This window comes from Pelophylax lessonae (genome assembly GCF_965119305.1).
Source record: "Pelophylax lessonae genome assembly, chromosome: 2".
In the NCBI taxonomy this organism is placed as follows: Eukaryota; Metazoa; Chordata; class Amphibia; order Anura; family Ranidae; genus Pelophylax; species Pelophylax lessonae.
The window spans coordinates 722,827,397-722,851,092 of NC_138769.1; the positions used below are offsets into that span (position 1 = coordinate 722,827,397).

Sequence of the window (23,696 nt, forward strand, 5' to 3'; positions counted from 1 at the left end):
AGAGTGCCCCTTAACATAAAATATGCTCATCAGAGTACCCCTTAACATAAAATATGCTCATCAGAGTGCCCCTTAACATTAAATATGCTCATCAGCATGTCCCTTAGCATAAAATAAGGGGCACGCTGATGGGCACATTTTATGTTAGGGGGCACTCTGATGGGCAAAACAAAACATTTAAATCAGCGTTGCTCTTAACATAAAATATGCCCATTAGCGTGCCCCTTAAAATAAAATATGCCCATCAGAGTGCCCCTTAACATAAAATATGCTCATCAGAGTGCCCCTTAACATAAAATATGCTCATCAGAGTGCCCCTTAACATAAAATATGCTCATCAGCATGTCCCTTAGCATAAAATAACGGGCACGCTAATGGCCACATTTTATGTCCAGGGGCACTTTATAGGGCACTCTAATATAATTAGCATGGCAAGTGGCAACAACATATGGCAGTCTGCACACTAATGCTTGTGCAGCTGCCAGCTACCGTATTCTTCTCCCCCAAATGTGCTCAGCTCCACATCACATACCTGAACTGCAGCCAGAGCCAAAAGCCGCAAACAGGGGGCGGGGCGTGGACCTAGTGTGAAGGAGCCGCCAGTCAGGAGCAGGGGGCGGGACGCGCGCGTGACGTCACACCCCCTACTCGCGGCCGGACAGGAGGACACCGGCGGCGTGTGAGAAGGGAGCCGCGAGCCGCAATGAGGAAGGTGAGCGGTCAGGGCGGAAGCTACAGAGGATCATGCATACATTATCAGAGGGTTACTTACTGCAGAGGACATTTTTTACATAGATCATAATAGAGGACCGCGAGCCTCAATGAGGAAGGTGAGACATTGTTCGGCTCAAAATTATTCGGCCTTTTGATTTATTCGGCCAAACACCGAAAGTGCCATTTTCTCTATTTTCGGCCGAATAATGTTCGTCCGCCGAATATTCGGTGCATCCCTAAGTGAGACTTTGCTACAGACCCCCCCAGGACAATCCACCCATCACCCAGACTACCTCACCTGTGGCCAGGCGGCCAAGCAAGAGTCCATGAACGTTCCTATTGTCACTAGAGGTGCACCGAATGGATTTTGGTGCCGAAACCGAAAATTCAGGATGTATTTGGCCGAAACTGAAAAGACCGTTTTTAAAGAAAATGAAATACAATTGTATTGTATTCAACTTTTTAATTAATATATTGGAAAATGAAATACAATTGTATTGTATTCAACTTTTTAATTAATATATTGAATTTAAATGAATGAGTTTTTGTCGGCCAGTATCGGCACCTTTTAGCACAAGAAAAGCTTAAGAAAAATGCATCCTTTTTATGGGCAAATTCTAACGCACTTCCCTGTTGAAATGCATTGAAAACGCAGCAAGAACGCATCAATAACACACCCGTGTTACCTTTTTTTATGCCTTTTTTGAGTCACATGACCTATGAAAAGCACGCCATAACTAAAACAGTAAAATTGCGACAATCGCATGCTTTTTCGGTGCCATTATTGACACCTTTTTCTGCAACAGCAAAATGCTGAAAACACTTTTTTCGGTCTATCTCAAATTGTCATTCCCTGGACTGGTAACCCATGCTGTGCCATATTACTGCCCAGTGGGACTTAACCCTTGCTGTGCCCTGTTACCTACCGCCCTGAGGACTATTCCCTCTTGGCATGCTTTGTTTGTTTTTCTTTGCTGTGCCATATTTCCTCTCCATGGGTGCTTAACCTGTGCCATTCTACCGCTCTGAGGATCTGTTTCCCCTTGCTTTGCCTTGCTATGGCCATGTGGACTGTTCCCATTTGCTGTGCCATATTACTGCCCTGAGGACCATTCTCCCTTGATGTGGGTTTGTGTTGCCCTGTGGACTGTGCTTGCCTTGCTGTGCCATATTAATGCCTTGAGGATCATCTCTTCTTGCTGTGCCCTATCGCCATTCCATCGCCTTTTTTACCTGTACTAGTATACATTGTGGCCCTGTGGACTATTTCTCTGTGCTGTGTCCTATTGCTGCCCCTCCTGTACCCTCAAGTTCCCAAATAAACGCTCGCGTGGTGGGTTTCGTGTGATTTTTCCTCCTTGTGTGTTCTCTCTGCACGCCTAGTCCGTCACACTGCTTGTTAAAGTCTTAGTAACCCAAGAGCCTGCATTCACTATATCTGGTCTCCCACAGTACACAGACCATGGAAATGCAATTATTTTAGTAAATATAAATGGCTAAATGCCTTTTCCCATCAGCAGTATATATCAGTCTTGTGACTTTTATCAGTGTCTGGCTAAAGCTTTTAGGAGGAGCTTTCAATCTCCCCTGACGGTCCAGTGAGGCTGCATGACCCCCTGACTTTCTGTCTGGACCAGAAGTCTTCAAACTACGGCCCTCCAGTTCAGGAACTACAATTCCCATCATGCCTTGTCATGTCTGTGAATGTCAGAGTTTTACAATGCCTCATGGGATGTGTAGTTCCGCAACAGCTGGAGGACCGTAGTTTGAGGATCCCTGGTCTGGGCAGTGCTGATTGGCCCTGTGCTGATCACATGCCCCCTCCAAAAAAAAAAAAAAAAAAAAAGCAATACACACCAAACTGAGCATGTGCAGAGTTCCCCAAGGCTCTGTTCTATCAGGAGATGGATTGGGGACTGTAAAAGAAGGGAAGGATCTGAGAAGACAGGATCAAACAGCCTTTTGAATTAACCCCTTAGGTTTCCACAGTGAGTATAACAAGCATGCTTTACTGCATATACAGATTTTACTGTTGTGGGTTTAGTAACACTTTAAGAATATGTGCATAGCCTTCCCACAGTTCTTTAATTTTAAAGTGATTCTTTTTGCTTTTGCTTACCGCTCCTGTATGCGTACAATGAAATGAAATGTTCCGCCATGAGTGCTGACGTATTTATGAATTCTATCATCTTTAGCAGCACATCTCCATTGTTCAGGGAAGTATGGCAGTATGTCCTTGGTGGAGCTGGGCAACATCGTCCTGTCAACCCATCATCTTAATTAGTTCCCATGTTTATTGTGGGTCTGGGCTCTTCCGCGGCGATGGACTAGATGCTCAGCGTGGAGTTGGCGGTCCGATACAGTGAGAAAAATGTGCGTGGAATGTAGAGAAAGCCTTTCTAGGGGAATTCGGGAGATCTGCCTCTGGCAATCACAACCTAGAAGTTCAAACCAATTAAATTTGTAGCTGCAAGCGATGCACTCAGCAGGATGCAATTCATCTTCAGAACAAGAAACTCTTTCCCTCTCTCTTTACCTTCGCAGATGGGATAAGAGAGAATCCGGCACTGTGAGATGAGAGGACTCCCATCCTTGTCTACGGAGCTGATTCTTTTACAAAAAGTTTATTCAAGTTTTACCGTATTAAATAGAAAAACGGTTAAAAAAAACCCCACTGTACAAACCCAAGTTACAGAGAGGCGGATAACGGCATCTATGATATACCGCAGTGGTCTCCAAACTGTGGCCCCAGGACCAGATGTGGCCCTTTGCTTGCGTTTATCTGGCCCTTGGAACTAGGGATAGACTGATATGTATTTTTTTTTTCAGGGCCGATACCGATATTTTGGTCACAACGTATCGGTATCAGCTGATATTTTGTACAAAATGAATTGAAAAATAAAGACAATTTTTGATACAAATCTGGTACTGAAAATGTTAATTTTTGTTTGATGCTTAATGGCTGGCTGGCTGGCACCCTGTGGTGGGTGGCTGGCTGGCACCCTGTGGTGGGTGGCTGGCTGGCACCCTGTGGTGGGTGGCTGGCTGGCACCCTGTGGTGGGTGGCTGGCCGGCACCCTGTGGTGGGTGGCTGGCCGGCACCCTGTGGTGGGTGGGTGGGTGGCTGGCCGGCACCCTGTGGTGGGTGGGTGGGTGGCTGGCTAGCACCCTGTGGTGGGTGGGTGGCTGGCCGGCACCCTGTGGTGGGTGGGTGGCTGGCCGGCACCCTGTCGTGGGTGGGTGGGTGGCTGGCTGGCACCCTGTGGTGGGTGGCTGGCTGTCTGGCACCCTGTGGTGGGAGGGTGGCTTGTACAGTGCCTGTGGCTGGCAGGTAAAGGGCCTGTGAGTGGCTGGCTGGCTCACTGGTACAGTGCCTGTGGCTGGAACTGGGCCTGTGGATGTGGGTGGCTGGCTGCCATCGGGCTGCTGTGGGTGAGTGTATGGCTGTGATACACTCCCGCGAGGGAGGCGGTCTAAGAAGGCAGAATGACATCACAAAAATATCGTCCATATTGGCCAGTTTCGGGGCCGATACCGATATATCGGGGAAAGTGCATATCGGCCCTGCCGATAATCGGGTCTATCCCTACTTGGAACACTATTTCATCTACTGACTTCAATTAATGGAGCATAATTCCCTCCACTGACACCAATGAAAAGGGGCACAATTCCTCCCAATGACACCAACAATGGGGCCTAATGACATCATTGATGTGCCATTCATTTTCTATTAAAGAGACTACAATAAGATTCCTGAAAAATCTTTGCTTTTACAATTTGACTGCTTGGAGGTCACTTCAGGGCTACCTTGGCAAAATGTCTAAAAATTGCACAAAAATTGTATACAAGCCGGCGTGTGGATGAAGCCTGCCTTTTAGTTACACTAAGTCACAAGTTTTTATTGTGCACCATTACAATTTTCTAGCTGTCAGCATCCTAACAACCAATGGCATCATCCATTGATAAAGGGGATGTCGGTCACCTGCATAGTATCTTTGTTTGACCCTCCCCTGCCCCTTTCCATCAGCGTTGGGGTGACATTAGCTTGAGTGATGCAGAAGAACTGAGGGAGAAGAGAAACATTGGAATACTAGTCTGCACCGGTTTGCAAAAGTATATTTGCTTTGGAAGAATAAATCACCTCAAACATCGGGTGTCCTACTTGGACTTGTGTATGTTGCTGTATTATGTAAAACTATTAGAATAGCTTTTTACATTTTAGAATGGGGTGCCTCGAGACTGTCGCATCATTTTTAAGGGGTGCCTTGACTGAAAAAAGGTTAAACGCTGGCCTTGAGCAAAGACAACTCTCCAGTTCTTCAAAGTAGTGATCGATCGATATCATTTTTTTACCGATATTTTAGTCATTGGATATCGGTATCGGCCCATATCTGCCGATATTTTCGGACATTAAAACTTTTTTTTTTTTTTTAATGTCTACAGGTACTGTGGTGGAGGGATCTGGGGGTCTAAATACCCCAAACCCCTCCTCTGCACTTAAAGCATTCAAAACGCCAAGTTTGGCTGTTTTTGAATGCTGTAAGGTTTTGAATTCTGCACCGCCAGTACCCAGAAGTGATGTCAAGACATGACCACTTCCGGGTACTCAGCGGCGCCGAATTCAAAGAAATGGATACTCGGTCAGACGGCGGCGGTGCAGATGGAGACCCGGTCAGACGGCGGTGGTAAAGGTAGGATGCCCGGGTCTCCTGGTGGGACAGGAGACCCTGGCGAGCCGCGGAAGGTGGCAGGAGGGGGGGGCGTCCCCTACCACTCCTTGGAATGAGAGCCGAGCGGCTGCTCAGCCGCATCAGTTGTTGTCATTACAAGACAGCCGACCGTCAGCTATGGACACTGGTACCGGGTGATGCCTCTAGCTGCAGGCATCCCCCCGGTACATGCACTTTCCCACAATATCGGCAATATCGGTAAATCAAAAGCCGATTCCGATATATCAGGGAAAGTCCATATTGGCCCTCCATATATCGGCTTTGCCGATAATCAGACGATCCTTACTTAAAAGTATGGCAGGCATATAAACTACACCCCTTCCGCCCACATGACCATGCTGGTGTTTGGTGATTGGCCCAGTGCTGTCGCTGGGGGTGAGATTCCTCAGCTTTGTGTAAGCTCTAAATCATGATGTACATCCTACCCCCACAAACCCTGTAGATTGGCTTACACTAGAGGAAGCATGCTCACAATAATTGTGATTGGTTGATGTGAGTTCGGCCCACATTTACTCTGCTTTACTGCTTGTCTAATCATGGTTGCTTCCTGTGTAAAGACCTATCCTGCCCCCATAAGCCATCCATATCCAGGTTTAATAGACAACGGTCTTGTCCAGCCAGACGGCGCATTGATTGTGTTGGAATGTTCAACCATTCTCTGCAGAGACTGACACAGAGCCTTATTAACATGTAAGCAAATAGGCCAAAGCTGAATGAATAATTAATGCTGGGAGCAGCAGAGTGTAATGTGGCGGTATGCATTCATCCACAGGCAGCCTCATGTATTATACATATGTTCCTGCACTCTCCGTTTACTTGTTTGTTTATTTCCAGAGAGCCACCCCCTACCCCTTCTGATATTATTCCTGAAAAAATATCCACCATTGCTGTAAAGGTTTATAGATGCAGTTGTATGTGGAATCCTCTTACTTTAAATGTAATCCAAAATATAGGAGCCTGTCTCCAAAAAGGAGGCAGCGACAGTGCATTTTATAAATGGGGAGGTAAGGGCTAGGTCAGTGATGGTGAACTTGAAAATTGCAGCCTCCAACACTTGAGGGCCATGCAGAAGCAGCACATTTTCACACCTCATCACTCAAAAATGTTGTGCAGCTTATTGCAATGCACGCTGCAGAAGTTGGAATACAAAAATCGCCAATAATGGGGGGTGGGGAATCAGTGGCTGAAATATTAACTCCCATCTTTGGGGTCAGTGGATGCAATAATAACCCTCAGCATACGTGTGAAGGCAAGGAATAACCCCCAGCATAGGCGTCAGCGGATGCAGTAATAACCACCCAGTGTAGGCGTCTTTAGGTGCAATAATAACCCCCAGCGTAGGTGTCGGCGGATGCAATAATAACCCCCAGCATAGGGGTCAGCGGATACAATAATAACCCTCCGCATAGGGGTCAGCGGATGCAATAATAACCCCCAGCATAGGGGTCAGCGGATGCAATAATAACCCCCAGCATAGGGGTCAGCTGATGCAATAATAACCCCCAGCATAGGGGTCAGCGGATGCAATAATAACCCCCAGCATAGGGGTCAGCGGATGCAATAATAACCCCCAGCTTGGGTGTCAGCGGATGCAATAATAACCCCCAGCGTAGGGGTCAGCGGATGCAATAATAACCCCCAGCATAGGAGTCAGTGGATTCAGTAATAACCCCCAGTGTAGGCGTTGGCAAGTGGAATAATAACCCCCAGCATAGGTGTCAGCGGATGCAATAATAACCCAGAGCATAGGCGTCGGCAGACATAGTAATTACCCCCAGCAATGGGGTTAGTGATATAATAATAACCCCCAGCATAGGCATTCCCAGTTGCAGTAATAACCCCCAATATAGATGTCAGTGGATGCAATAATACCCCCAACATAGGCATCAGTGGATGTAGTATTAACCCCCAATATTGAGGTCAGTCTATGTAGTAATAACCGCCAACATTTGGAGTCAGCGGATGCAATAATCACCCTCAACATAGGGATCAGTGGATGTAATAATGACCCCCAACATTGGTGTCATTAAGTGCAATAATAACCCCCAGCTTTGGTGTCAGCGGATGCAACAATAACCCCCAGCTTTGCTGTCAGCGGATGCAACAATAACCCCCAGCTTTGCTGTCAGCGGATGCAATAATAACCCCCAGCATTGGTGGCATTGGATGCAATAATAACCCCCAGCATCGGTGTCAGCGGATGCAATAATAACCCCCAGCATTGGTGTCAGCGGATGCAATAATAACCCCCAGCATTGGTGGCAGTAGATGCAAAAAATAATTCTAAGCTTTGGTGTCAGTACTATTAACCCCCCCCCCCAGTGGCTGTGAAATTTAACACAACCCCCACCCCCCTTTTCCCATTTGCTTTGGTGGTTAGCAGTGAATTCCTTCCCACCCCCTCTATATTAGTGATCAGTGAATGTTAGCGCCCCCCTCCCTCCTCTGCATTGGTTCTGCAATTACATTAGTAGCTCAATTAATTATTTTGCTTGCCTGGAGTTGCTGGCTTTAATTACACTTACCCCATATAACTTGTATCTAGCGGCTGACCCGTATCCCTGCAATCTTTCCAGTCTTGGTGTACCAGCAGACTACAGATGTGCTTCCAAAATCTCATTAATCCATAGAGGGGTTGAGTGATTTGGGTGTCTGTAGACAGGTTCTCGCTGTAGGCTGCCCCCCCCCTCCAGTTCCTCAGATAATTAGCCATGCCTTCTTCTGCAAAGACTAATTACTTCTCAGTAATTCTTATTTTAGCCTCATCTGTGTGATTATCTCATTTATATTAACACTCAGATCCTAGAAAGCCTAGACTCCCGAGACACTAACATGACTGATATAAATGTCTCCTCTCCCCCCCTCCTCCGCCACGTCTGTGTGAGCTGTCAGCCATTATAAGAGCGCTATATATTTCCCATCCACTCGGAGAGGAGAACACTCAGCCCACTGATGGTGGAGAAACCTTTAAAGCCGAACTCCAGCCTGCCTTTCAGTTTTGCACAGTTGTACAGGCTGAAATTGCTTATTCTGATCTTACTGCACACTGTGAGCTACTAGCAATGTGCGTTGGAAGCTGCAGTAAGTCAAATACAGCCTGCCTCATTTCCTGGCCCTTTCCACCCCTGCCCGCCCCTTTCCTTCATTGGATTTCAGTTATTCTTCCCATCATGGAGGTTCAGCATCACATTTAGGTGTTTTTATAGGGTCACCTGCATGTAAATGTTGTGCTGTTTTCTCTTTTCACTGCACAGTCACAGGCCAGGGGTGGGTTCAAGATGACCTGGGCTCAGAGGAAGTGAGTGATGCAGGCCATTGGACAGAGGGCATCTTGTGGCAGAAAATAAATCTCTTAAATGGGCTATTTTATTTGGCTGTAGCAGATGATTGGATGCAGTTAAACCCACAGTTTCTAAACCCACAACAGTAAAATCAGTCTGTATATGAGTAAAGCATGCTTGTTATACTCACTGTGGAACCTAAGGGGTTAATCTTCTGAATTGTGTTAAAATGCTGTCTGATCCTCCACCTCCTTCCACTCTCCCCTGATAATTTCCAGATAACACAGAGTCTATGGAGTCAGGCTGCACATGCTCAGTTTGATGAGTATTTCTAAAGAAGTAGGGTTTTTTTTTTTTTTTTTTCTTGGGAGGGTGCATGTGATCAGCACAGGGCCAATCAGTACTGTCCAGACAGATGGTCAGGGGTCTTACAGTCTCATAGGACAGTCAGAAAACTCCTCCTACAAGTTTTACCAGTGCTTGGCCAGACACTGATAGAAGTCACAAGTCTGCTATATACTGCTAATGAGAAAAGGTATTTAGCCATTTAGATTTACTAAAATAATTGCATTTCCATGTTCTGTGTACTGTGGGAGACCAGATATAGTGACTGCAGAGTCATGGGGAGACCAGATATAGTGACTGCAGAGTCCTTGGGAGACAAGATATAGTGACTGCAGAGTCCTTGGGAGACAAGATATAGTGACTGCAGAGTCCTTGGGAGACAAGATATAGTGACTGCAGAGTCCTTGGGAGACAAGATATAGTGACTGCAGAGTCCTTGGGAGACAAGATATAGTGACTGCAGGCTCCTGGGAAGATCAGATGTAGTGACTGCAGGCTCCCGGGGAGACCAGATATAGTGACTGCAGGCTCTTGGGGAGACCTGATATAGTGACTGCAGAGTCCTGGGAAGACCAGTTATAGTGACTGCAGGCTCCTGGGAAGACCAGTTATAGTGACTGCAGGCTCCTGGAAAGACCAGTTATAGTGACTGCAGGCTCTTGGGGAGACCTGATATAGTGACTGCAGAGTCCTGGGAAGACCAGTTATAGTGACTGCAGGCTCTTGGGGAGACCAGATATAGTGACTGCAGGCTCCTGGGGAGACCAGATATAGTGACTGCAGGCTCTTGGGGAGACCTGATATAGTGACTGCAGAGTCCTGGGAAGACCAGTTATAGTGACTGCAGGCTCTTGGGGAGACCAGATATAGTGACTGCAGGCTCCTGGGGAGACCAGATATAGTGACTGCAGGCTCCTGGGGAGACCAGATATAGTGACTGCAGGCTCCTGGGGAGACCAGATATAGTGACTGCAGGCTCCCGGGGAGACCAGATATAGTGACTGCAGAGTCCTGGGAAGACCAGATGTAGTGACTGCATGCTCCTGGGAAGACCAGTTATAGTGACTGCAGGCTCTTGGGGAGACCAGATATAGTGACTGCAGAGTCCTTGGGAGACAAGATATAGTGACTGCAGGCTCCTGGGAAGATCAGATATAGTGACTGCAGGCTCTTGGGGAGACCTGATATAGTTACTGCAGAGTCCTGGGGAGACCAGATATAGTGACTGCAGGCTCCTGGGGAGACCAGTTATAGTGACTGCAGGCTCTTGGGGAGACCTGATATAGTGACTGCAGAGTCCTGGGAAGACCAGTTATAGTGACTGCAGGCTCTTGGGGAGACCAGATATAGTTACTGCAGAGTCCTGGGGAGACCAGATATAGTGACTGCAGGCTCCTGGGAAGACCAGTTATAGTGACTGCAGGCTCTTGGGGAGACCTGATATAGTGACTGCAGAGTCCTGGGAAGACCAGTTATAGTGACTGCAGGCTCTTGGGGAGACCAGATATAGTTACTGCAGAGTCCTGGGGAGACCAGATATAGTGACTGCAGGCTCCTGGGGAGACCAGATATAGTGACTGCAGGCTCCTGGGGAGACCAGATATAATGACTGCAGGCTCCTGGGGAGACCAGATATAGTGACTGCAGGCTCCCGGGGAGACCAGATATAGTGACTGCAGGCTCCCGGGGAGACCAGATATAGTGACTGCAGGCTCCCGGGGAGACCAGATATAGTGACTGCAGGCTCCCGGGGAGACCAGATATAGTGACTGCAGGCTCCCGGGGAGACCAGATATAGTGACTGCAGGCTCCCGGGGAGACCAGATGTAGTGACTGCAGAGTCCTGGGAAGACCAGATGTAGTGACTGCAGGCTCCTGGGAAGACCAGTTATAGTGACTGCAGGCTCTTGGGGAGACCTGATGTAGTGACTGCAGAGTCCTGGGAAGATCAGATGTAGTGACTGCAGGCTCCCGGGGAGACCAGATATAGTGACTGCAGGCTCCTGGGGAGACCAGATATAGTGACTGCAGGCTCTTGGGGAGACCTGATATAGTGACTGCAGAGTCCTGGGAAGACCAGATGTAGTGACTGCAGGCTCCTGGGAAGACCAGTTATAGTGCTCCTGGGAAGACCAGTTATAGTGACTGCAGGCTCTTGGGGAGACCTGATATAGTGACTGCAGAGTCCTGGGAAGACCAGATATAGTGACTGCAGGCTCCTGGGAAGACCAGTTATAGTGACTGCAGGCTCTTGGGGAGACCTGATATAGTGACTGCAGAGTCCTGGGAAGACCAGTTATAGTGACTGCAGGCTCTTGGGGAGACCAGATATAGTTACTGCAGAGTCCTGGGGAGACCAGATATAGTGACTGCAGGCTCCTGGGGAGACCAGATATAGTGACTGCAGGCTCCTGGGGAGACCAGATATAGTGACTGCAGGCTCCTGGGGAGACCAGATATAGTGACTGCCGGCTCCTGGGGAGACCAGATATAATGACTGCAGGCTCCTGGGGAGACCAGATATAGTGACTGCAGGCTCCTGGGGAGACCAGATATAGTGACTGCAGGCTCCCGGGGAGACCAGATATAGTGACTGCAGGCTCCCGGGGAGACCAGATATAGTGACTGCAGAGTCCTGGGGAGACCAGATGTAGTGACTGCAGGCTCCTGGGAAGACCAGTTATAGTGACTGCAGGCTCTTGGGGAGACCAGATATAGTGACTGCAGAGTCCTGGGGAGACCAGATATAGTGACTGCAGGCTCCTGGGGAGACCAGATATAGTGACTGCAGGCTCCTGGGGAGACCAGGTATAGTGACTGCAGGCTCCTGGGGAGACCAGATATAGTGACTGCAGAGTCCTGGGTTTAGTAACACTTTAAACTCACTTAATGCTATTTATCAAAATGTGCTTCCACCTGGCTATTAAGACATCTGGGCAGTTGAGCTCATCGCACTGATACAAGAACATCTGGCCACTCTCGGGGATTTAGAAAGCCATATTACACTAAAAATCCAGAAAATTACAGCATTATTCACTTTGCTGACATCTGATCCCTTATTGTATCAGAAGCTTATTGGAGAAATGACTGTGGTTTTCTTAATTTTATTAATCCCCCCCACAAATTCCATTCCCCCGTCCCTGCAGCTATTATGGGGCTTTAATTTACTACTGGGACAATTTGTTTACTCCTTGCGTACATGGTAAATTCTCAATTTTTTTTTTTTTTTTTGCCATGAAATGACTAATTATATATCATTTTTTTAAAGGGGGGGGGGGGGGGGCGGGCTGTGAGATCAAATGGTGTCAATTGCAATTTTTCGTGTTGCATGATTTTTGTGCAATGAATGCACATTTCTAGGAAAAAATGACAGTAAAATATATTTAGGTACATGCAAAACATTATATTAGACATTTTGTTAATTTGTTTGAAAAAAAAAAAAAAAAAAAGGGTGAGGCTCAAATTTGTGCATTTTATCATTAAATAGTGGGGACAAAAATTCTATAACTGACGTTTTAAAAACTTTTACAGGTTATGCGTTTAGAGGTAACTGTGATTTAGGGCCCTAAGATTGCTATCTCTATGGCGTTTGCAGCAATACATTACATACACCTTTTTACATCTACGTGTCCTACAAATGTTTGTATTCATGGGATGGGGTGGGGGGGGGGGGGGGTGCCCTTACATTTTTTTTTTTTTATTACAATTACATTTTGAAACTTCTTTTAATTTCTTTTATTTAAAGGAATACTAAAAGTACCCCCCCCCCCCTATGTGTATATATTGGAATCTAACTATTATATGTATCTAGTTGCTACTACCAAGGCAATTCTGCAATTATTATGTTATTATTCCTATTTACTTTTTATTATTTATTATTATATTTTTTGTATTTATTATTTATTCCCCTTTTTTTACATTTATTTTAGTCTCATTACTCACCCCCCCCATGTTTTGTAAAGTTTGTATTTTTTTTTTAAATTAATAAGCCGTCATGCCATACCTGCTCTGTGCAGTGGTTTTACACAGAGAAGCCTCAATGCGCCTCTTCTCGGGTCCCTCTTCTGCACTCCTAGCTCCTCCCCTCTGCTGAGTGCCCCCATGGAAAGCCGCTTGCTCTGAGGGTGCTCATACATGCTCCCTCCCAAGCTTCGATCTGTGTGTCAAGACAGCCAGAAGGCTGCTCATTCCACGCCTACCACTCCTTCCTCCCTGGCTGTGATTGGTGGGAGCCAATGATGTGTCTGAGCCAATGTGGAGGGAGAGCGCTGGGAGAGCCACTGCTCTTGTGCACATGATCCAGATTGGGCTCAGGTAAGTATTAAGGTGGGCTGGGGGGTAGCTGCACATGTAGAATGCATGAAGGTGAAGAGCCTTTAGAGCCACTTTAACTTTGCTATGACAAGGAGGCTAAAAAAAAAACCCTATTTGTAATAGCGTGGGCAGGTGACCGGTCCTTTTTATGGAGACAACAGGGGTCTTTTGGGCTCCCAATGTCCTCCACTGCAACTAATTGCAACGAATGCATGAGGACACAAGGCCATACAATGTGATTAGAGGAGAAGCGATTTAATATCGGGCTACGCAGAGGGCTTTTTACAGTAAGGGCAATAAGATTGTGGAATTCTCTACCACAAATGGTGGTAACTGCGGGGAGTATGGCTACATTTAAAAGACTCTTGGACGTACATCTCAAGGATCAAAACATTCAGGGGTATGGGAAATCATTACGGCCACACACACCTACACAGGTTGAACTGGATGGACTATTGTCTTTATTCAACCTTAACTACTATGTAATCGAACACAGACTGTGCTTGATTATCTGATTACTCGGCTACAGCAGCCGAGAAATAACAGCTGTGAACTCGGAAGTGATGAAATCCTTGTCGCTTTCAGGTTCATCTATCAAAGAGGAGATTGCGGAGCGCGTGTTCCCTAGGTTCTTACTGCTCAAAACGTTAAGTTGGTTTACCACGTTCCTTGACTCCTCAGAGGAACAGGAGAGTCTGAAGCACAGCGGGCAGCAGCCTGCAGGACCAGCAGGGGGAGAAAGGGGGTGCTACTTTCAAAGTACTGTAAAAATGATGAGGTGGTTCTACAGCCACTCGATCACTTTTACATGAGAGCCAATAACCGACTGGGAAAAAAAAATACCAAACTCAGCCGTGAGCTTGTTTACCCCCTGAAATCCAGAACATTTATAAAGGTACCTGGGTAGGCAAGGGATTAAAGAAGATATTGGGCCAACACGTTTTTCTTTAGATTTAAAGTGGTTGTAAACCTCATGCATGAAAAATTAACAAAGTATATCCCGTGTGTACTTGTTTCAAATAAGAGAACTAATGGGCCATACACACTATAAGATTTTCTGAAGACTTTTTCCTTTAGATTTACCAAAACCATATAATATGAGGTCAAACCTAAACACTTTCAATTTGTATGCAATCAGGCAGGCCCTTACACTACATAGAAAAGGTAAATCTGAAGGAAAAAGTCTTCAGAAAATCTTATAGTGTGTATGGCCCTTAAGTGTCATTTCTGTCCGCTGCTTCGTTCCTCTATCAACTTGAGTCACTTCTAAAAGTTTTCACTTTTTTCATGAAAAAAGTGATAGGGGAGGGATCTCCAGCACATCCTATGATTGACCGCCTCAGCTTTGTTCCTCTGTGCGGTGTGATTGGGGGGGGGGGGGGATTGGGGGGGTGTCCCTTTTCTCCAATCAACTTGTATAATTTCAGCTTCCTGCCCCCTGTTTTTTCACAGCTCAGGGAATTCTGGGCTTTGAACAGGTGAAGAGAAGACTGCTAAATGGGTGCAACATATGTAGGAGGGTTGGTTTCATCTCTGTGTATCACCTGAGGTCATTCACTTCACAGGGTATATGTTAGTATTTTCAACCACGTTAAACACATTCCGCCCGCACTATAGCAGAAAGACGGCTACAGTGTGGGTTCACATTTCCGGGAGGGAGTCTATGGGCATCCTCCCGTGATGGCGCTCCCTGCAGCACACATCGGCATTGAACTGTAATCGGGGTAAAGATCCAATCACAGCGGCTTTTTACCATGTGACCAGCTTTGTCCAATCACAGTGTAAACAGTGTTTGCCGGTTATCGGCCGTCTTTTCCTCACGCTCACAGCAAGAGGAGAGACGATAACCGTCAAATCCACACAGGGGCATCTACAATGATAATTAGGGCAGTGATTATCCTTGTTTCCTGTCAGTGCCGCATATCAGTGCAGCCTATCTGTGCCCACCAGTTGAGCCTATCAGTGCAGCCTCATCTGCGAACATCAGTGAAGGAAAGAAATTACTTATTTTAGAACATTTTATAACCAAAACTAAAAAATGTTCTTTTTTTCATTTTCAGTCTTTTTTTTGTCCAGCAAAAAATAAAAACCCCAGTGGTGATTAACCACTTAAGCCCCGGAAGATTTTACCCCCTTCCTGACCAGGGGGTATTTTGCGATTCGGCACTGCGTGACTTTAACGGACAATTGCGCGGTCGTGCGACGCTGTACCTAAACGATTTTGGCGTCCTTTTTTTCCCACAAACAGAGCTTTCTTTTGGCGGTATTTGATCACCTGTGCGATTTTTTGATCACGCGCTATAAACAAAAAAAGAGCGTCAATTTTGCAAAAATAGCAATATTTTTCCCTTTTTTTTATATGAAATTCCCCCAAAAATAAATGTAAAAATCAAAATTTTTTAATATTTTCGGCCAATTTGTTTTATGCTACCTATGTTTGGTAAAAAAAATCGCAAAAAGCGTATTTTGATTGGTTTGCGCAAAAGTTATTGCGTTTACTAACTAAGGGAAAGATTTTTGTCATTTTTGTTGTTTTTTTTTTTAACGCGTAATGGCGGCGATCTGCGATTTTTTTTTTTTTTTGCGGTACTGCGACAATGCGGCGGACAGATCGGACCCTTGACTGACATTTTTGACACTTTTGGGGTTACCAGTGACATTTCTACAGTAATCAGTGCTATATATATGCACTGTTACTGTAAAAATACACTGGTAGTGAAGGGGTTAACTTTATTTGAGAGGGAGGGGCTGTGTGTGTCCCTAGGGGCGTGATTCTAACTGTGATTGGCTGGGGCTTCAACTGTATGCAGAGTGATCAATGGATCTACATAGTAGATCCATGTGATCATCTCTCATACAGAGAGGAGAATGACAGGCAGCTTGTTTACACAAGCTGCCTGACTTTCTCCCTCTCCCCCGCCGATCGCAGAGTGGCCGGCGGCGATCGGGTCCGCCGGTCACACGCGCGGGGGGGTCTGTGACCACGCGGGAGCGGGAGCGCGCCTCCGGTGGCGCGCGCTCGCTCCCTAAACCCTCACAGGCGAGCGACGTAGCCCTACGTCACTTTGCCTGTGAGGGGCTGACCGCCCACGTAGATAGTCGTGCGGCGGTCGGCAAGTGGTTAAATACCACCAAAATAAAGCTCTGTCTCAAAAAAATGATAAAAATGTTGTTTGGCTGTGCAATTGTCATTAAGTGTGAGCGGTAAAAGCTGAAAATGAATGGTCTGGGCAGGAAGGGGGTGAAAGTGGCCAGTAGGCAAGTGGTTAAATAAAACCCTGTTATCTGATTTATGTCAGCCGAGTCCTCCCTGTAGGGACAAGGATTCAGAATGCGGCCTCTGTACACACCTGCTGTGAGATAATCTGTCATTGATCTGGGATTTGGGAAGTAGATCAGCATCGTCCTGTATTGATCAGTCCACTTCCTGCCGTGTTATCTATGCACTCTGTCTACCCTAATGGACTGGGAATGTAGCAGACTGAGCTATCACAGGCTGTTAGTTGTCATAGTCATTACTCTTGACAAGTACCTGTGAAGGGTCCAGCATCTGTATGAACCTCCAAAGCACCAGAAGAGCACAGCTGTAGGGATAGGAGGAGACAGATGAATGAAGATGTCAACCAACACAGCAGCCACCAGCACAAGGGGCTCTTCTCATTTAAGGTCAGTTCTGTCCCTTGTGCTGTTTGCTTAGCTGGGGCAGAGGGCCCTGCTCCAGCTCTGAGGCTTCAATGCTTTCCGCTGACAGTCACTCTGCACTTCAATAGGACAGACACGTGGCTGAGCAAATTTACTTTCCTCATCGTGGTCACATCTACATCTACACATGTACCTTTCTGCAGCCTGCTGGGGCCTACGCTGTCCGAACAATTTCTGTTTTACTCCCAAGCAGCATTAGCTGGGTGTTCTTGATACTGAATTACTTAATTACTACAATGCTCGGCAGTCTTTATATTCAATTCTAAAACATATGTAATTTTAATCATCAAGATAAAAGTAGAGCTAGTTTTTAGCTATATATGTGAACGTGAGCAACTTGATGTAAATAATTCGTATAGGCCAAGGTGTATCAAACCATATTATATATACTTTAATAAAAAGTCTGCTGTAAAATATTTTACAAGTTTATTTTTTTTTTTATTCGAATGGACTTGTTCCTGCTCCCCTGGCACTCCTTGTTAGTAGACCTGCTCCATCCCCACTGGCACTCCTTGTTAACGGACCCATCCCACCTTCTCCCCTTGCACTCGTTGTTAGTGGACCCATCCCTCTATCTTCCCTGGCACTCATTGTTAGTGGACCCATCCCTCTATCTCCCCTGGTACTCTCGTTAGTGGACCCATCCCTCCATCTCCCCTGGAACTCGTCGTTAGTCAACCCATCCCTCTATCTCACCTGGCACTCGTTGTTAGTCCACCCATCCCTCTATCTCCCCTGGCACTCATTGTTAGTGGACCCAGGCCTCTATCTCCCCTGGCACTCGTTGTTAGTGGACCCATCCCTCTATCTCCCCTGGCACTCGTTAGTGGACCCATTTCTCTATCTCCCCTGGTACCAGTTGTTAGTGGACCCATCCCTCTATCTCCCCTGGCACTCGTTAGTGGACCCATTCCTCTATCTCCCCTGGCATTTGTTGTTAGTGGACCCATTCCTCTATCTCCCCTGGCACTCGTTGTTGGTGGACCCATCCCTCTATCTCCCCTGGCACTCGTTGTTGGTGGACCCATCCCTCTATCTCCCCTGGCACTCGTTGTTGGTGGACCCATCCCTCTATCTCCCCTGGCACTCGTTGTTGGTGGACCCATCCCTCTATCTCCCCTGGCACTCGTTGTTAGTGGACCCATCCCTCTATCTTCCCCTGGCACTCGTTGGTGGACCCATCCCTCTTTTCTCCCTGGCTCTCTTTGTTAGTGGACCCACCACCCCATCTCCTAGCTCTTTGTGTAGAGGACTCAGCACTCCTTGATAGCTGAGCCGTCCCTCTTTCCCCTAGTTCAACAAAAAAAAAAATATTCCTTTAAAAAGATTATTGCAGTTATTGCTATATACTAATAAAGAAATTGGTGTGTTGGCAACATATTTACTTGGTGAACATGGTGCAATCCATTGGTTTATTTAGCACCCAGCAATGAGGTCTATTTCCAGTCTGGTTTGGATGGGGATATCTCAATTATCCTTGCCACCTTTCCCTCTTTGTTCCCTGGCACTTTGTTAGTGTACCCATCCCTACCAACCTCATTAGAGTTTCTTGTTGGCTGCCCCATCTTCTCCCTCCTCTCCCAGAGCTCCTTGTTGGCTGACCTGTTCTTTTATTCCCCCTCCTGGCACTACTTTTTACTTAATCTGTCTCTCCTTTCCCATTCTTTGTAAGCATTAACTTTCTACCAGACTGACATTGCCCATTATTGTTCACTATCTTTATTAAATTTTTTTTTTTTCTTGTTTCTTCTAGTTGGAAAAACATCTTTAATCACGAGGTTCATGTACGACAGCTTCGACAACACCTACCAGGTAATCCTGCCAGTGTAATGCATAGGCATCTGTCAATTGTGCCCTCATTTCTACATTGTCCTATTTTGAGGGTAGCTACAGGCAAGAGTTAATAGTTGCCCCATCTCGCTGTTTACGTCTTGTTGGGCAATAACCTGTATGTGTGAATGGCTCCTGACCCTGCCCACTACTGAGGGACCATTAATCAGACAGGTCCTGACCAATTGCTTTTGATCATTAGTGATCAGCTCCTCTCCTGTTCTCGAGCCACTCAGACATTCTTAAATGGCCCACCTCCCTCCGGGCATCTGAATTGGCCATCTGGGGTTCCCTTAGGAAGTGCTATGGCAAAACCTCTTTTGTTCCAAAATGTTCACACTATAGGCTTCTGATGTTTCCGTTATATTAGTCAGCTATCGATTATTCTTAGCAGTGAGTTTAGGAAGGGGCACAACTTTCTGGCTGTAACCAGATTTTGTAAAAATATTAGTTATAGGTGACATCTGGTGGGCAAAGTCATCTGCTGTGCATTATAATTCCTGACGACTCCAAGGTGTGAACTTGCTGCTATAGTTCCTGGGTTTGCTCCATGTTTTGTTTAATTCTTCATAACCTAAATCTTTCGGGATAATGGAATCATAATGCGCAGAGCATGCGTACAGACCCAGAAACTCAGCACAGGGATAGTGGGAACCCCTCATATTGGGTACATCATGTGTAAAGACTCAGAACATGGATCATGGGAACCCCTTTATTTTGGGCACAGTGTAAACTTGGCACAGGGATAGTGGGAACCCTTCATAAAGGGCACACCAAGTATGCAGACCCAGGAATCTAGTGCAAGGTTGGTAGGAACCCCTCATAATCATAGCAGGTGTAGGAGACAGGCAAGTCAGTGCAGGGATGGTGGGAACCCCTTATAATGGGCACAGAAGGTGTGCAGACTGGAAACTCGGTGCAGTGGTCTCACAAAAAGAGGCCTTGAGAGAGAGAAAAAAAAAAAATGGCTTGGTAAGGCTGGAAAAGTCTCTTGGTGTGACCAGTTTGTTCTCTTCATCAGCTCTTTCACTCAATAAATTCTGCCTACTGCTGGAAGTTTGGCAGCAAGCTTTTAATGAGCTCTGCGAGTGACCTCCTGTGGTCAGTGTGCAAATGACGAAGCCACTCATCACATGACCTGGTACATTGCCGCTATCACTGTAGTAGCACAAGCTCTTACAGTGATTGCAGGCTCCCATAGCAGTCTCTCAGGTATAAGATATGCCAGGCTGGAGCAATGTAACTATGCAATACAAATCATACCTGGAGTTCAGATTTAAAAAAAGAAGGCAGGCTGCTAATTTTTTTATTTCTCTTTCCTTCACTGATGGACACATCTCCTGATCTTCTTAACCATTGGGTTATACTGCCCCTTACAGGAGTAGGACACAAGGCAGAAAAAAGTCTTACTACGCCCATGGGCAGTCCCATATATTCAGTGCATCCACCAACGCCTTTTCATGCGCGGTTGCAGATGTAGAGGAATCATCCTCACTTTTTTAGAGGATTCCGGGCGCGTGTTCATGGATGTGGGTCACACTGCTGGGTCTGCGGAGGCAGAATAAGACAGATGAGGCAGGGGGCGCTATTTGCTAGCCCGTCTCCCGAAAGCCACCTCCACCCGGGACACAAAAGGACTTCAGGACCGCCGTCGGTGCATCGATGGATGGTTAGGACCCAGAGATCCCCACAGCCTCAGAGTGGTGATCAGCCAGGGGGACCCCACAAAAAGTGTAAACACTGCAAAGGGACAACCCCACCATGCTGGCAGCACCACCTGGTCGCCAGTTACAAAGCACCAAGCGATCTCCAACAGAGAGGGAGAGGACCCCACCAGAGTCACCACCCAGCAGAAACCAGACACCGCAGCCACCAGGAGAACCTGCACTGCATGTGCGGTGATCAGGAAGTGAAAAGTGAAAAGATCCAGGAGTCAGCCCCGGGGGATGAGGAGGGGCTCCCACCACCAAAATCGCCACCCACAGGGCTCCACTTTCATGGCCGCCGCTATTTTCATTGGCAAACCAAAATGGCGGCCTGACTACACAAACATGGCCCCCGTGCATTGAGCACATAGGCTACAGCAAAATGGCAGCACCGGGAGGCTCCCAGCGACCCAAGAGGGGTCCCTAGGGCTCAGAGAAAGGGACAAGAAAAAAAGGGGGGGCTCTGGCAGGAGCCCCCACCAGGTACAGCCCCCGCCGTACAGCTGATTGCATAGTCGTGCACCCCCCCTTATCGCTAGCATAGCGCCCTGCCCCCACCCCAGAAGCCCCAGCTTCTGGGGTGAACCAGACCACCCATACAGCCCCAACATAAGTGGAGGGGGGGTGCCTGACGGGACGGAGGGGAACCTGGGGGTCCGACTGTCCCATGGAGGGGCCCATGTCCACCCCAAAACTCTCCAGTAGGAGAGGGGGGGACAGCTACTCACCATATCAGGAACTAGGTGTGCACCGCTCCAGATAGAACCCCTCCCCATCGAAATGGGGGGGCTGTCAGCCAGGGGGAAAGCTGCAATTCGGGCCAAGACCTGGTCATATGCAACCTCGTGAGGTGTTTAACTCGCAGACCAGCCCTGAGGGAGTATATCCCTTGGGACTGCCCATGGCAGTGCTCATCCTTTTCCTCCTTGCACAAAGGAGCAGATACTGGTCCTGTTGGTGGGTTAAGGACTTACTACAGTCCTGTCCAACTCTTCCTAGAGTAACTGCCTCCTCGGGTCTTCACATAAGTGTTAGCCCCGGTGCTTGCATTGTATACGCCAATGGGGTATCACGGTACTGGGCTACTTGGTCGACCTCCTTCTGCGAGCGAAGTCTCCTACTGCTGTGGTAGAAAACCTGGAAATCGCCATACGAACTCTGAGGTAGTTCGGCTAGATTCTGCATTTTCAGAAGTCTGCTCTGGTTCCTTCCACAAAGCTGGACTATCTGGGTCTTACTCTGGACTCAGCTTTAGCCAGAGTGCTCCTTCCTCTGGACAAACTCCAGAAACTGCAGGCTCATCTCCTGCTGTCCACAGATGGTCATCTCTCCGAACTTGCATGCGAGTGCTGGGCTTGATCGTGTCTATCTTCGAGGAGGTTCCGTTTGCACAGTTCCATACGAGGCCCTTGAAAAGATAGATTGTGGACAATCAGATCCGAATGAGCCGGGGAATGAGAGTCCCTCATATAGTGATATAGTTCTCCGGCGCTTCGGCTAGGCAAATCCTTCCTCCCCTTGTATTGGACAGTGGTCACCACGGATGCCAATCTGTCTGGTTGGGGAGGCGTCCTCGGCAGAAATTCTGCTCAGAGGATCCAGACACTGGACGAGTCCAGACTACCGAGCAATGAGCAATGTCTTGGAACTCCCGAGTGATGAGACTGTGCCTGGACCATTGGATGAATCGTCTTCAGGGATGTCCAGTACACGTTCAATCGGACAGTGCCAGGGCTGTGGCTTATGTCAATCACTAGGGGGGCACAAGAAGTCTCCTGGTGGCTCTAGAGGTAGCCGGCATTCTAAGGTGGGCAGAATGGTTCGTTCAGCCCTCTCCACCTACCTTGCACATTCCGGGGGTGGAAAACAAACAGATGGATTACCTCATTTGGCAGGCGTTGGACCAAGGGCAGTGGTCCCTTTATCCAGAGGTGTTTCATCAGTTGTGTCTCTGGTGGGGCATTCTTGAGGTGGATCTTTGGGCGTCCCGGCTCAACAGAAAGGTGCAGAGGTTTGTGGCTCTGTCACTGGATCCTCTGGCGGACACCACAGACGCACTGATGGCCCAGTGGGGTCAGTAGCGTCTGATTTTATACCTTTCCTCCTCTCAAGCTTCTGCCAACACTTTTTTACGCAGGATCGAGGCAGATTTTCACGGGGGCGGCCAGAGGGTGGTAACTGTAGGTGGTTACTCTGTGATTTTACTGACCCCACACATAAAGAAAGGATGTGAACCCACCTACACTTTCTGCAGCAAAAGCAAAACCTTATGTCCTGTTCGGCTGGCAGTACTGCCGCTGACGTGACCCATTAAAGGGTATGGGGCTACGCGACAGTCGCCCTACTATAGTGTCCAATGCATGCGGTTGCGACGCTGTGGTTCAGCCTTTTTATTGTTAGATTGCCTCCTCACTGCCTGTTTTATCACCTCCCAGCCGCCTGTCAATCACCCTCTAAAAAGCAATCCACCACAGATCGCTTTTTCAGACGGGCAGCAAAAGCTGGCGTATATCTGAACGAGGCCAGAGTGTTTTTTTTTTTTTTTTTTTTTTTGTGTATTTTTAATTTTTTTTTCTCTTTTGTTAGATGATGTCACAGAAAATATAATTTGGAGAATTTAGTTGTCCTTCTGTTTTTAAAATTGTTTTTTTTTTTTTTTTTTTTTTTTTTTAGGCAACAATTGGTATTGACTTCTTATCAAAAACAATGTACTTAGAAGATCGAACAGTGAGTATTTTATTGACCAGCAAACCTCTCCCCTTTAGATTGCTGCTTCAGGTTCCCAGATGTTCATGGCAGAGTGGATGATCTATGATATTACTGTATGAGATGAGCGGTAAGGTTTCTGCTGTGTACAGAATGGTCCTGATACATCCACCTGCAGGAGCATCTCCCCCCCCCCCCCAATCCTCATCAATATATAGATCTTTTTTTAGAATAAAGTTGCTCCATTATTTATTGAAGGACTCAACTGCTATTCATTAGGCCTGTGCGCTTACATAGCCAACTGCTGGCTCTGACATTTATTTTTTAATGTGGCCAGAGATTAAGGCCCCTTTCACACTTGTGCGACC

The 23,696-nt window shown here is 47.2% G+C and overlaps 1 protein-coding gene across 2 annotated transcripts in view; it reads left to right on the forward strand.

The window, feature by feature from the left end:
- Positions 1-23,696, forward strand: part of RAB6A (RAB6A, member RAS oncogene family) — a 94,093-nt gene that overhangs the window by 35,274 nt on the left and 35,123 nt on the right. For both annotated transcript variants that reach the window (XM_082245261.1, XM_082245260.1), the window contains exons 2-3: positions 18,840-18,898; positions 23,296-23,349. In XM_082245261.1, coding sequence (XP_082101387.1) covers positions 18,840-18,898; positions 23,296-23,349 — 113 coding nt within the window. The remainder of the gene's footprint in view (positions 1-18,839; positions 18,899-23,295; positions 23,350-23,696) is intronic.